This window comes from Pyxicephalus adspersus, chromosome 4 (assembly GCF_032062135.1).
Source record: "Pyxicephalus adspersus chromosome 4, UCB_Pads_2.0, whole genome shotgun sequence".
NCBI classification, from domain to species: Eukaryota; Metazoa; Chordata; class Amphibia; order Anura; family Pyxicephalidae; genus Pyxicephalus; species Pyxicephalus adspersus.
The window spans coordinates 129,194,029-129,208,512 of NC_092861.1; the positions used below are offsets into that span (position 1 = coordinate 129,194,029).

Consider the following 14,484-nt stretch of genomic DNA (forward strand, 5'->3'; position numbering starts at 1 on the left):
CTGATATTTAATTGAATAGCACCCCAACAAACCAAAGCACACGTGTTGAAGCACAACAAAATAAAGTACTAATGTACAATGCACTGCATCAGTAAACTGGTACATTGATTTTTTACAATTGGCACCTTTGCCTTGGATGCCAGAGACTATGCCCCTACAATGGTTTATATGCTTAGGGAAAAAAGTGGTTCAAGTTAGAAAGGCTGCTTAAAAATAGAGTGCAAAAATGCGTTAAGGACAATTTATACATATTGGCATTCATGATTTTATCAAGTTTTCAGATTAGCAGATCTTTATAAACATGTGTTATATGAAAACTATGGACTAGAACAGTGTTTTTCAATCGCGGTACCTCCAGAGGTTGCTAGGGGTTCCTTGGGAAATGAGCAATTTGTGCCTCTCAGGTCAGTTTAAAGGACACCAATGATTTGGCTATCTGGCCAGCAATGTAAGAGGCTTTCTTCCACAGTTGATGTACTGTCAACTTTGGATTTAGTAATTATAGCTCCTTCAAGGATTCCCCCATGTTAAAAAAGTCAAGTAAAGCTGAACCAGAATATATCTTTAACTGAATATTATGTATTCAGTCTGTCATAGACGGGATCATTGTTTAATTTTTTTGTCGTATAAGTAAAATAAAGGTTAGCAGATAATATCTAAATAGTTATATTTTTTGCAATTCTGCATCTTGAAATAATTATAGCAATCAATATACAGGTAAATGTGGTGCTTTTTTATAGTGGTATTACTCCCCAACACCTGGTAAACATACAACAACGAACATTATGTAAGGTACACCTCAATACATTTTTAGACATGGATCCTTTAATAATGATCTAATAGATAGTAGTGAAAAAGCCTGTATGTTTACATTTTGCTGCCCTAGGCCAAGGCCTAAATGACTTTTCAACTAAACCAATTCTGTGTGTTTTTATGAATAAAATACCAAAATAGCATGTAAATTCTGAATTTTTAAGAGAGCCCTGGTCCTGAAAGAGTTAACTCCAATGCCTGCTTCCAATATGCAGGCCCCAGGCGCTGATGGGGTTAATAAGCTATTTAATTTTAGACACTCATTATTCAAAATTCATAACGTTTCCATTAAACCTGATGCAGTCTTTTCTTGTCACCATTACAAAAGTAATAGAATTCACCCCGGGATCATGTACAATGTGTTATGCATAGATAAAAGCAGTATCAGAAATGCCTTTGAAACTGGGATATAATGCTTTATCCTGTCCTGAATTACAGCATACATCCAGGATTTCCATTCAAGACATTCATTTGAAGATTAGGATTAATAATAATGTAAATAGTACATGGTACACACTCTAATATGCAGATAGAACTCCCTCGGGATTGCAATAATTTCCTTCTGCAACTTTCAAGCTAAAGCCTTGTCATGCTGGCGCTAGTTTGGATAGAGTTGTTTGACTAATTTACAGAGAATCGTTCACATGATTTACCCTTTTGTACCACACTTTTTTAACACTGATTTTCGTTTGGTATGTTGACGTTTGGAATGCAAATCCCACATTCTACATGAAACGGGATAATTTTAGGTAGATTTATAGGAAAATTGCATTAAATCCCTACCCATCCATACCAGCAACGAACCTAGCTCAGCAACAGTTTCTGGGCAGGATTAGGGTAATTTTATGGAAGTAGTCTAATTCTGTCACACAAAACCAAAATTCCTGTAAGAAGTAAATGGTCAATGGTATTAGCTTAGACTGCGTACAGCCATCAGATGATCACCTCAGGGCTATTATCGGATGAGAATCTGACGTGTGTACAGCGACCATCTGTCGTGGTTCATGGACCCGTCCTAGCGGATCCACGAATAATGAAAGACGAACGACCGCAATGTAAGTGAAAGGGGGGAGGGCACAGCAGGGTGCCGCTTTGTCGTTCTCCCCCTCCCCTCCCCATAGAGCAGAACAGTGCTGTTTGTACACGGCTCGTTCATGCATCTTTCAATCTTTTGTCGTTGGAAAGGATAGTGAAAGATCCTTTACAACGACAAATATTTAACGCGTGTACAACTCCTTAGACTGGTGTTGTTTCAGAAGCAAACCTGTGATGCCACTAATAGGAACAAATAAGATTATTCTTTTCATTGTTTTATGAATTCTTCTAAAAAACAAAAACTACCAGTCTACATTTTTTTAATGTCCTACAACAAAAATGATCCAAACCTATTCACATATTTCATCAACAGTTTCCTGTTTGCTACTGTACCATTGACTTCATCTGTCCATATGCGAGTTCACCTGTAAAACATGCAGTGATGGAACAAGTTTGGGCAAAAATGAGGATGATTTACTAATGAAATGTAGGCTGCTCATTTAGCAAAGTGAATTATCACCTTTCAGGGTAAATTACACTTAGATTAGTAAATGTGGTGACAATTCACTTTGCAATGAAAACCCAATTTACCTGGAAGAAACTGTAAAAAATGATAATGATTTTTGCTTGTACATATCAAGTCAACAATGCTTCACCTTATTTGCTAAGCACTAAGTACAAACTTCCTTGCAAGGCAATAACTCACTTTGATAAAGTAACGCCTACCGTATATCCATTTAGGTAATCAACCCCAGTGTTTTAAAACATTTTCAATTTATTCTCCTGAATATTAGCATGCCATTATTTAGGATAGATACTCAAAAAGATTTTGGCGACCAAGATTTTCTCATGATAGTCCATTTTCAGTCTTTAATAAACTAGGCCCTGCGTGTCCTACGTTACCCCCATTGTATAGTTATTTTTATTGTGTTTTAAACCAAACACATGAAGCCCTGTGCACATGTTAGATTTCTAGGACAGATTCATGTACAACATCGGGGGACCCCTGTAACACAAGCTAGATATTCGGGGTGAGTACTAGAATTCATCTTGGACAATGATAGTATAGCATTTGTTTATAGTTATAGCCCTTAGTACTCAATTTCTTAGACTATTTGAGGTCCACCTAAATAAGTCCAGAGAAAAAAAGCACCCCAAAATGAAAATTCTTGCTTGGCTATTTTTCTGAGAGCATTGGAAACAGCAAAATAAGACATGCTCCTACAGAGAAGCCTTGCACAACATTTAGAAAAAACAGACTAAATAATTTGTAAATGCTGCTTGTAGTAATCAATAGTGGGAAGTTGTACTGGGCCCTGTCCTGCTGTGCAATAGCAGCGTATGCCAGACCTTATTAGTAATCTTTAGCAGTCAGAGTTGAATTCTCATTACTGTAAACCTGAGCTGTCCACCTGAAGACAATTAGGTAACATTGCTACAGCCTCTAAAGAATGGAAGTGGGTTTTCAAATCCTGGAATCTTCTCTGCATTCCAACACCAGACACTCAAATGGTCTTAGCACTGAGTGATATCCTGAACAAAAACCATAATGGTAATCCAGCCCAATGAAGAAGGATGCAGCTAGGCAATATGAGGTCAGGTAAGAACCCCTGGACAATAAAGAATGAGAGAGCATTATAATGGTGTAGATTGTAGAATGAGTAGAATTGTGCTCACCACAAACATTTAGTAGAAATCTCCTTTTCCTTTTTTGTATTTGGGGAAAGCAAAAACTATATTTTGAAGCAGTATTTTGGTACCCATACTATGTAGGTCGCACTTTTGGATTAATATTATTACCAATAACACCAGTGAAGAGGGTATTCAATATTACTGTTACCGACACCTATTTTATGTATTGTTATTGATGACTTTTCCTGGACCTATTACAGTAAGCATGGATGTTGTCTGACATTACTCTAAGACAATTTACCTTAAACCATTGTCACTTATCTCTGACATTACAACTCTGGCTTACTACCAGCAAATGTTTTTCTTATTGTTGGGTGAAAAATACAGCTACATTAATAAGCAAACTGTACAAGTGACCCGATTACTAACAAGTGAAAGCAGAGCCAAAATATAAACACATGAAGGAATTAGATACAAAGGTATTTGGTTTTGCAGGACTGTCCTTCTAAACAAGAAACAGCTGGGACTTGAGGCTTAGTGGTCTGACTAACAAAAGCTGATATCTCTTGGGTAGATGGGATGCATCAGTGCTAAAAAATAGAAAAATAAACAGATCTATGGACTCAAATTTGATATAGAATATAGTTTATTGCAAACCGTAATTGGAATGGTGTTTGGAATCACAGCAGCAGAGATTAATTCTCACTGCTAATCTGAGCTGAGAAGCTGGTGTAGCATTGCTGAATTATGACCAGTACAATTTATACACTTCATTAGTAATTAAAAATGCTGTGCTTGTGTGTGTTATCTGCTTGGTATTGCTTTGTGAGAACACGCAATAATAAGATGAGATCAAACAATCTGCAATACCTAGTGTCATCTACAGCCATTTTTTGAGGGAAACAAACTGCGCAGACATAAGATTTTCACCATGACCATTTCAGTGAAAATCTAAATTTTGCACAGCTGTCCCCCAATGTTGTTTGGTAATCCAACTTGCTGGACCACTAAATAACTATCACAAACAGCGGCTGTGGTTTCCCCTTGATTTGCAGGCACTGCAGTTCTTTCAACCAGCTTAAACAATATCCCTAAATAAATTAATTTCAAATTATATATTTCAGTTACAGTTTTCCTTTAATTTGATCCTGTGGGTAATGGAACACATGTAATGATTGCTGTATGGTTCTAGGCATGTACTCCTAAAAGTATGGTTTGCTTGTTATATCAATGTCAGAATTCTAAAGCTGCTGTGGGTTTAGTTAAAAAAAAAAAAAAAAAAAACTATAACCAGTGCATGCTACAAACACCTTGCCAATAAAACTGAAAGGCTTTCAGTAAAATCCCTCTGCAGTGCGCTGGATGAAACCTGACATCTATGCCCTGCCGTGCAGACCAAGCTGGCATGGCCACCTTCTTAAATTAGGCTGAGCAGAGTTCAGCAGTAGGAGGGGCATGGTGGGATTATTACCTTCTTACAGCCTCTCTGATACTCGGCAGGAAGCCCATACAGCCCTAGCAATTTCCCAGCCTGCTCTATTCATTCAAGTCAATCCCCATATCTAAGCTCTGTCGCTCTTGCTCCAGCAGTTCTAATGAGTGGAGATTTCTTCAGGAAATTATACTTTGCATGCTCATTTAAACCCCCCTCTGAGGCATACACATTTAAAATTTTAAGACTTAAATGCCAAATTTATTAGCAACTGGCTCATTAGCAAGTGTCATTATTAAACATTAACAGCCTTTTTCTTCATTCTTTGTTTTTTTAAACGCTCAGGTCCTTGTATTCCAACAACATGTGCTGTTTATCATTTTACAAGAGCCACATTTTTGCTTTTCAATATCTGAAGACGGTATAATAGGTTTGACTGCAAACTGCATTCCATTTGCTGCCTGATCGTGAATATTTACAATAAACTACTTAAGTCTATAATCTTCAGTAAAAACTGTAGTTAGAAATTTCAAGAATTACTACTCTCATTCATTTGCATGTGAATTAGCAAAATAATATAATGTGGAAATTCAAAAAACAAAACAACTATTCAGTAACAAAAAAAAAAATCTCTGCATAGTTTCTCATTACTAACAGTTTAGCAATATGAAACATTTATTACATTGAAGGGCTCACTTATTAAAAAATGGCAAGCTAACAACAGATCAACATTTTTTTGTTCTCTTTTTATTCTGACCAACACATTGATAACCCATTAAAAGGGTGCTAAGTTTTCATTTTCTGGTGACAGTCAATAATTGATCGCTATACCTCTGATAACCTAAATTGTAGATCAGAAGCTCCATTTGTTCGACTTGCTGTTTTTTTAGACATACCACAGACTTAAATTGCTGCCAACTAGCATGACTTTTGGAAATCATAACCAATAAAGGCAAACGAGGAAGTGGTGAACAGGGTATTGAAATGAACATCTCTAATGATGTTTGCTGTAATCAAACTAGTAAACACTATCTGGTGATCTGTAGAAAAAATGGTTAACCCAATGAAAAGTCAATCTTTTTACCTGATAAACTAGCACTTTCCACTGGTTCCACTGAGTTGGAACCAGAACATGCTGAGAGCACAGGCATCTGACACACATTGAAATGCCCGATACTAAAGATTTCTCAAAAAATGTAGCTTTGCAAAAAGAGCATAAAACTAGAGAGATGCACAGACAGGTATGTATTATTATCATAATTGTTCCAGGTGCTTTTTCAATATTTTACTTTTCTAGAAAGAGAATTATAATAAAACTGAGTAAGTAAGTAAGACCAGTGAAGAAGAACAATCACAGAAAAGCACTAGTAATGGGAACATATGTACTGGTTGGGTGTTATTGTGCTGGTGTATGGGTTAGTATGCTGGTGGTTATCATGATAATACCCTGTGACCATATCTTTACAGTCCCCGGGTTACGAGAAAGGGACTGTAGGTTTGTACTTCAATTTGTATGTAAGTCGGAACAGGTACATTATTTTAATACATGCAATTAGGACAGATGTTTGTCTCAACATATTATTAGGCAGTGTGGTGTCAGTTACTGTATAAAATCCTCACTGTAAGTTATTCACAAACAAAGCAAAAAGAAAAAAAAAATTTTATGGAGCCTAGATATTCATTAACTTCTGGAGCAAGCTGTGTTTTCATTTGCAAAAAGAAACAACTGCAGAGTTTGTCTTGGTCATTAAAGAGTTACAAGAGGCTGCAGAAAGAGCTCACCCCCCCACCCAGAATCTCAGCTGTATTTAGCAAAAGATTTCTTCTGCAAGTCCTGCAAAACGCCCCCTACCCCCTTCAAGCCTCCGCCCTGCACACAAGCGAGCAGGGATGTCCCATTCGTATTTAGGAGGTATCTATATGTCTGATGTCCTTAACCCGGGGACTACCTGTAATGGAAATTTAGGCTGTATTGTAAATTTTTATGCATAAAAAAATGTTTAGAATAGTTTTCTGTAAGGCGTCTCCTCATCCATGTTTCGTCACCATTCAGTTTGAAGTTCTAGCAGGTATTCTAATTCGTGAAAAATTCCTCTTGCCAACTTTCTTCACTCATGATTCCTTTTCACCTAAAATACAACCATCTCCAAAAACCTTCCCATACCCACTCAAGCATCCTAAGAAAAAAAATCTCTCTCTCTCTCTCTTTGCATACCATTACACACTTACATCAGATTCTTTGAAAATGCATTTATTATAGACAAGCAGGTCTGTACAATCCAGTATTATTGGACACGCTTCTGAATTAATTTCCACCTCGAAAGCTACAAGATGAAATTCCTAACTGTGTGATAAATTAAGCTGCCAAACGAAATGGATTAGTGATCAGTGAAATTGCCTGATAGGCTGTCAGATCCGGTTCAGATTAGAATTCATCCTCTCCCCACCTGTTCATTAAGAGCCAAGTTCATGGCAATGCCGGTGACTGATTGCACGTTAACAAGCTGTTTATATGGGGAGGTGCTGCTGGCCTAGTCAACATGTCTATACTCACACATTCATTTACAACTAACTCACACATAATGCATTCAGTTCACATCCAAGATATGTAAAATAAATACCTCTGCCCTGTAGTTTAATTTTAAGGATGACACTGAGATGAGATGCTGCACAAAATTACAATTTAACAAAGCAAATCTGATAGTTCTGGCAAACCATGGAAAGTCAGAAGACATGGGAGTGTGGAGATGGGAGGTCCATGAATTGGAATAGATGCATTAGCAGAACGGCACTATTGATGGAAAGAAGAATAAACTTGCAGGTGTGCAGGGAAAGTTCAATCAGTAAAACGAGTCTCAAATAGAAGTAGTTTATCTATAATTACACACCTCCCAGCAAGCAAACATACCACAGCCAGAATTGTATGATGGCAGTTTTAGAGACATTTTGCTTTTTAGCTGTTGTACATATTATTGATGACATAATAATGATGGAAACTGCAACAATACCCTACTTTACAAAAAAAATAATTAATTTAATAATTTAGTAGGTAATTACGGTATGTTCCAGTTTATCCAGTTCATAGTATATCTAGTAGTAGTTGGCCACATTCAACTGGACTTGTTTTGTAATATTGAAGACGTTTTCCAGTTTATCCAAGCTGCTCCCTTCAGTATTACCACACAATTTTAGGGGTGTATATCCCCAAATAATTACCAATATATTTGAAGTTTCTCAATTTTCTCTTCATTAGAGACTGTTGATCCAGGGAACATCCGATTTCCTCAAAGAATCAGGAAGGAATTTGTTTCCCCTATTGAAGCAAATTGTACCAGGGTTTTTTTTTTTGCCTTCCTCTGGACCAACTATGTCTTATAGGGTTTTATATCAGGGATATGTTTATTTCCTTACTGGTTGAACTTAACCTACTATGTAACTATGTAATTTATCCATGTCATTGCATACCTAGTAGCAGCAAGTCAATTAAACTAGATTTATTCTGTTTTTCAGAATAAATTCTTATGAAAAAATTAGAGAACATTATTAACTTTTAATATATAAAACTATATAAGTCAACTTATGCAAATATACCCTTTTATTGTCACTTTTTTTTCTTTGTGAAAGAGGTATCATCAAATACCCATGTCAGTGTAAATATTGCTTTGTTTATATTTCGCTTGTCACTGTAACTGCAGGAAAACAGAAAGGTCTCTGCTCCACATACATGTTTGATGCAACTCTATGATCAATATTTTAAGGAATATTTGATCATTATTTTTATACTGCAACATTCTCTAATATTTATTGGAAATTACAAACTACTTAAAATAGGTCACCTCTTCTATAGTTCAGTTAAGCCTTCTGGTGTTTCTATTACATGTGAATCCAGGCAGCTAGCTGTGTAAAGGAGAATCTGCAACCAGGGGGAAACCAGATGCCTAATTTCTTCTTACTATGGGACTGTGCAGCTAATTAGGTTTATTCTCTGGTATAAACATGTAATCACAGAGACAGGTGGATCAGATGCCTTCCTTAACTTCATTCCCTGTCAGAAGTTACAGTGCAGACAGGAAGAACCCATACAAAGCAATGTTTTCACCAGACCAATTTACAGTTGCTTTGTATTTCTGGGTGTGTTAACTTTTAATGAATTAGAGCTACCAATACTGTTATTTCACTTACAGGTCTATCTAAGTGATCCAAATTTCTTTGGATCTAGCTCAATGGAAAGGCAGAGGAAGAAGTCTGGAGAATAGAAAAGAAAGACTTGTATGCCAACACTGTGCATGTTACAGCTATGTATTTATTTTAAAAACATTTTTTTTTTTTTAATTACTGTAGTCTACCTCACAGGTGATTAAAGATTTTATCTCTGGTTCCCTTACCTCGTTTCAGAGGCCGCTCACCACGTTTGAACAGATGTGTATAGGTAGATGTAACTGTCTTCTACATATTCCTTTCTTAATGCCACCCCAGGGAATTATGTCCCATCTATTCCCTATTCATGGGAACAAGACCTGGATCGGTTGTTTTCACCCTCACAACAGGAACACCGATTAAGTTACAGTCACAAAGCCTGGCTGCCTAGCAGGTATCAGGAATTGGGATATGAGATATTATCTAGGCGGTATAAGACTCCTGACAAACTATACTGTTGTTTGCCCTTGGAGCCTGGGCTGTGTTGGAGATGTGGTAGGGGCAAGGGATCACTGTTACATGTGTTCTGGTCCTGTCCAGTGCGAAGGGATTTCTGGTCCAAGGTCAGGGGGATGTGCCACAAAAAGTCAGTGCACACCATTCCCGACGACCCAGCCTTTTATTTTTTACTTCACCTGAACGAATGGCCCCAAATGTTGTTGAGACACAAAAACTGAAGGCATGTATACCAGTGTCATGGAAAAATTATACCCCACCCACCTTGGGCATGTGGATTGGTAAGATCAATAAAATAATGTATATGAAGGACCTCACCTCCACTGTCCATGATAGGACATAAACATTCTTTGACATATGGGCCCCCCCAATGTTGTTCCAGAATTTACCTAAATATAAAAGTCTAATAGAAGCATGAACAGGTAGAGTCTCATGTTATAGTGGAGCATCCTACAATGGGTTGATCAATATTCTTAACATTCTGTGTATTTTATGTGTTTTACTTACTGAAGTTCCCCGAGAATGCTTTGTATTTGTTACTCTACTGTTTTTAGGGGTTAATCCACTGTAAAGTTGCACTTTTCCAAAGGTGACTAAGATCTCATGTTTTTTTCCCTGTATACATTTGTTTTGTTGTGACATTCAATGATGTATATTATAATTCTTTCCCCTTTTGCTATAAAAATCTTTCATTTAGTAAAAATAAAATGTTTTAAACAAAAAGTTTTCTGTCTAAATCAGAACCCATCTTCTGAAAATTGGGCATCCTACATGAATGGCCATGGAAGGCTTGCAGTAGAAGTAAAACCTGAAGGAACACAATTCTGAAATATGTATTTCCTATTTATTGGTGGCATATTTACAATCTGATTTGCACTATTACATTTGTGAAAAATAAGTGTAAAACATTTAATTTTACATATTTAATTTTACATAAGTTCTGTGCCTTTACAAAAACATTGCTATCTAAGGAAAATGCTCCTGTCACCCTGACATCACTAACGAAAATCCATGTAAAATGATTGCTGGCCCGGGTTGTTTTTTGACAGCTTTGTTGTCTTTTGTTATACAGAATAGTAAAACCTTTAAATCACAAATGTAACAAATGTTTTTAGATTTGTTACTATGTGCCATGGTGAGCAAGGCTTATAATAGGCATCAAAACACTGACCTTACATAATGTGGTGGTGGAACCAGAATACAAATGGTGCTATTCGATAATTCAAACTCCTACATAATGGCCATAACACTAATGGTGAACACTGTATGTTAACATTATCTAAAGAATTACTAAACTCTTACCTAAAATGCAGCTATCTTTCCTCTGTAGCTATCCTAATCTGAATAAAAATGTGCATAAATATACCTTTAGCTTAACAAACACCACCTTATATACATCGAAGGAGTCCCCTAATGTACCACTTACTACCAATGTGAGCATAGCCATAACTCTGTTATCTACAATGCAATGTGTTGTGCTTAACCCACAGAATCTCTCCATGGGCATAACTATGCTTCAACATATTTGTGAAGACCCTTTATGAGGTTTCAGGGATATGTTATTCCCACAGCTAAACCTAAACGTCGTCCATTGCACACGGAGGTGTCTACTGTCTCATACCTGTTTTTATATCAGCAGAGGTCCACAATAATAACCCATCTTTGCTGCCACAAAAACATCTCTACAAACACTACCAGCTTTTGACTGGCGAGGTATATAGTAAAATATGTACACCAAATTAATGTCAGAATATTTTCTTAGTAACCACACAATACAATCAGGGGGCCTATCACTTTCATTTAAATTTCTAAAACAGAATGCCTTTAGAAAATTTGCTATTAAAAAGAGATGCATATTTTCACATCTTTCTTGATAGAATGACTAAGACCACATTCAGCTGAAGTGTTGACAGAAACATTTTAATTCCTGCATACTAAAGAGGGAACTAGATGATTTTCCTGCATTGCAGCACGCAGTGACAAATAAACTGACAAAACAGACTGATTAACTTTGCTCCATCTCGCATTATGGTAATAGAGAGCAGGTGTAAACCTTATCACACAATACGATGGCAAGACAAAATCATTATGCAGCTTAATCACTTAGAGAGCCAATGCAAATAAAATAATAAACTTAAAAAAAAAACACATCTGCATGTTCTGGAACTTTGCAGAAGTTATAGAACTCTTTAAATTGCAATTGTTAACGGAAGTCTATTGTGCATTGGGTTATGGTTCAAGCAGCTGTCAGCTGGATGCTTTAAGATGTTTCATCCACAATATTAGCACAGAAGGCTGATTTGATTTCTTCATAAAAAGCAGCTTATTTATGTATTGTGCCGCAAATCCATTAGTCTAAGGAACCACTGAAAGCTGTAGGGTTTATAGAAGAGAGAAGAAGTGGGTGATTTACTGGGAAAATCAGACAGATGGAATAAGAACAGTGGTGAGGATACAACCAAAACTTGGAATCTTAGTGCCGTTTCCAATATTTTCAGCTAATCCAAATTAAGATTAAACTTTAGTTCCTAGGCCTAGGTGTAATCTGCACCATTTCTTGGAAGTCAGTGTAGGGAGTAGAAGGACAGGAAAATGGATTCAGGTCTACTCTCCTTCACTCTCAATAGCAGCATAGAATGAGGGAGGGGCAGTAGGGTGATATCTTCTGCGCAATCCTTCATTCAGTGGCAACACAAAGTTTAATGGAACCTGGTATAAACTCTATTGCTTGGAATTATTTACTGAGCTTTCCCTACATTGTTCAGGCATACACTGAAAATGGCAAATTTACATATACACATGATGGCAACATTTATTTAAGAAATTTCAGCAATGACAGAACAAAACAAGCAGTAAATGATTTGATAGAAAAGAACAGCAATGATCTTTGGAATTGCTTATAAAAAAATTTGAAGGGAAAATCAAACAGAAGTACTCATGCACCAAGTGTACCAAGTGACTACAAAGCAACAGAAGCTCACAAAGATGTCTTCAGTCTATCTGCTAAACTATGAGACTGATCTGTAACAGTAAAAGAAGTAGTATATTATAACAAAACCTATATTTGTTGTATGTCATTGTTTTTAGAGACCATGTAATGAGACAATTAGGAGCATAAAGCCAGGATGTATATGTTTGAAGAATAAGGAAGAAGTGGTAAAGCATATATAATTTATATAATGTGGGTAATAAAGCTCAGGTAGTTCTCCCCATGAACCACAAATTTATTACATAAACGCATATTTCCATTGTAGGTAAAAAAACATTAATTTGTGTTGGATTGTATTATTTAAGTTAGTGATCCACTCTTGAAACATCTGGGGAGTTGTAGATTTCCAATGGATTAATAGTGGCTTGGAATAATGAAATAATAGGTTCACACTATTATCTGCAGTTATGTAACAGATGAGTGATAAGATAAATATCTTGTGGTGTGCATTGGTGGAACTTATGAAGACTTGATTATTTTGATGACTTGAGGCCTTGTTTTTTCTCTAATAATTGGTAAATTTAGAAAAACTCTATTGTCACTTACACACTTGGAACAGATGGAATCAGGAGCACTATCCATACCATACAAACGTTTTGCGTTAAAGTGAAAACATAGAAAATTGCTCTTTCCCATCATGTAATAATGCCCTAATTTGTGTACCTACTTGCCCCGGATTAAGTAGACCGTTGGGAAAATCACAAAAAAATTCATTGCAGACCCCCTTTTTTTAAAATAATATTTGGAGACCATGTTACTTATGGTCACTTCAAATTTGACAAAGCAATGTCATCTCTCTCTGGAAATAATCTATGCAATGACAAAAAATATATAAACTATGATGGAAATTTAGGTTTGTTATATAATGGGGAAACATCCCTTACTTACAACATCTGAAACTGATCTTCAATGCTGGTATTTTGGTAACCGGAAACATCCAATTCCATAGGATTATTGCCATTTTAGAAGATAAAACATCACCAGAAAAGATTAAAAAAAAATGGCTACTTAATCAAAGTAAATACTACAGTGCAATTAAGATATGTTTTTAAAATGTGTTTAAAATGTGTTTAAAATACCATCGAGAGCTGAAAGAATGACTTGTACATGCAGAAATATCTCACAGAGTAAAACCATTCGTCATGAAACTAAGACAGACAGAGCTGTGCAATTAAAAAGGTAGAACGCCTGTAAGGGTCGGATTCAGACCATCCGATGAATGTCGTCTAAAAATAAAGCCATTGAAACCAAGCAAATACATCACATAATAAAAGGAATGCATATTATAAACTTTCAGGACTAAATTTTGAAGAGCCTTGAAACCTTGAGTGCATACAAAAGTTCTGTAAATTAATATACTATCATGCCAACAGATACTCAAAGCTTTCTATAAACACGGCCTAGAATCTCCAAGTACAGAAGTTCTCCTACCTGCATTGACGATGGCATCAACTTCAAGTTGAGTGATGTCTCCTCTGTAGAGCGACACTTTGTCACACAAGCTATTTATTTTTTCATTATCATCTGAAAAATAGAAATGGCATGAGTTTAAAAACAAATTAAAACTAAGAATTGTATTACTTACGTATTTCAGCAGAACCAATGTATGTTTTCATTTCAGTACACAGATCTTACAACTGACCCATATTGTTAGTGACTGAGGTTTGACATGAAAGGGTAGAGCTCGTCCAAACTGCATTGTTGGCACACCTTACAATATATTCCCACATAAAGGACCAACATGACAACCCACTAACATTATACTGGGAACAATTAGCAAGATGACTGGTCATCTTTTAAACATTTAAAAATGTACATTTTAATATAATTGTACAGCTATGCGTAATATGCTGACGCTTTATAAGTACAGTTTGATAATAATAATATTAACTTCTAACTTGTATCCAAACCAGGACTGGACAATAGCAGA

General features: G+C 36.2%; 1 protein-coding gene across 5 annotated transcripts in view; it reads right to left on the reverse strand.

The window, feature by feature from the left end:
- MACROD2 (mono-ADP ribosylhydrolase 2) overlaps positions 1 to 14,484 on the reverse strand; it is a 1,216,811-nt gene that overhangs the window by 1,152,056 nt on the left and 50,271 nt on the right. For all 5 annotated transcript variants that reach the window (XM_072409610.1, XM_072409609.1, XM_072409608.1 and 2 more), the window contains exon 3: positions 13,986 to 14,078. In XM_072409610.1, coding sequence (XP_072265711.1) covers positions 13,986 to 14,078 — 93 coding nt within the window. The remainder of the gene's footprint in view (positions 1 to 13,985; positions 14,079 to 14,484) is intronic.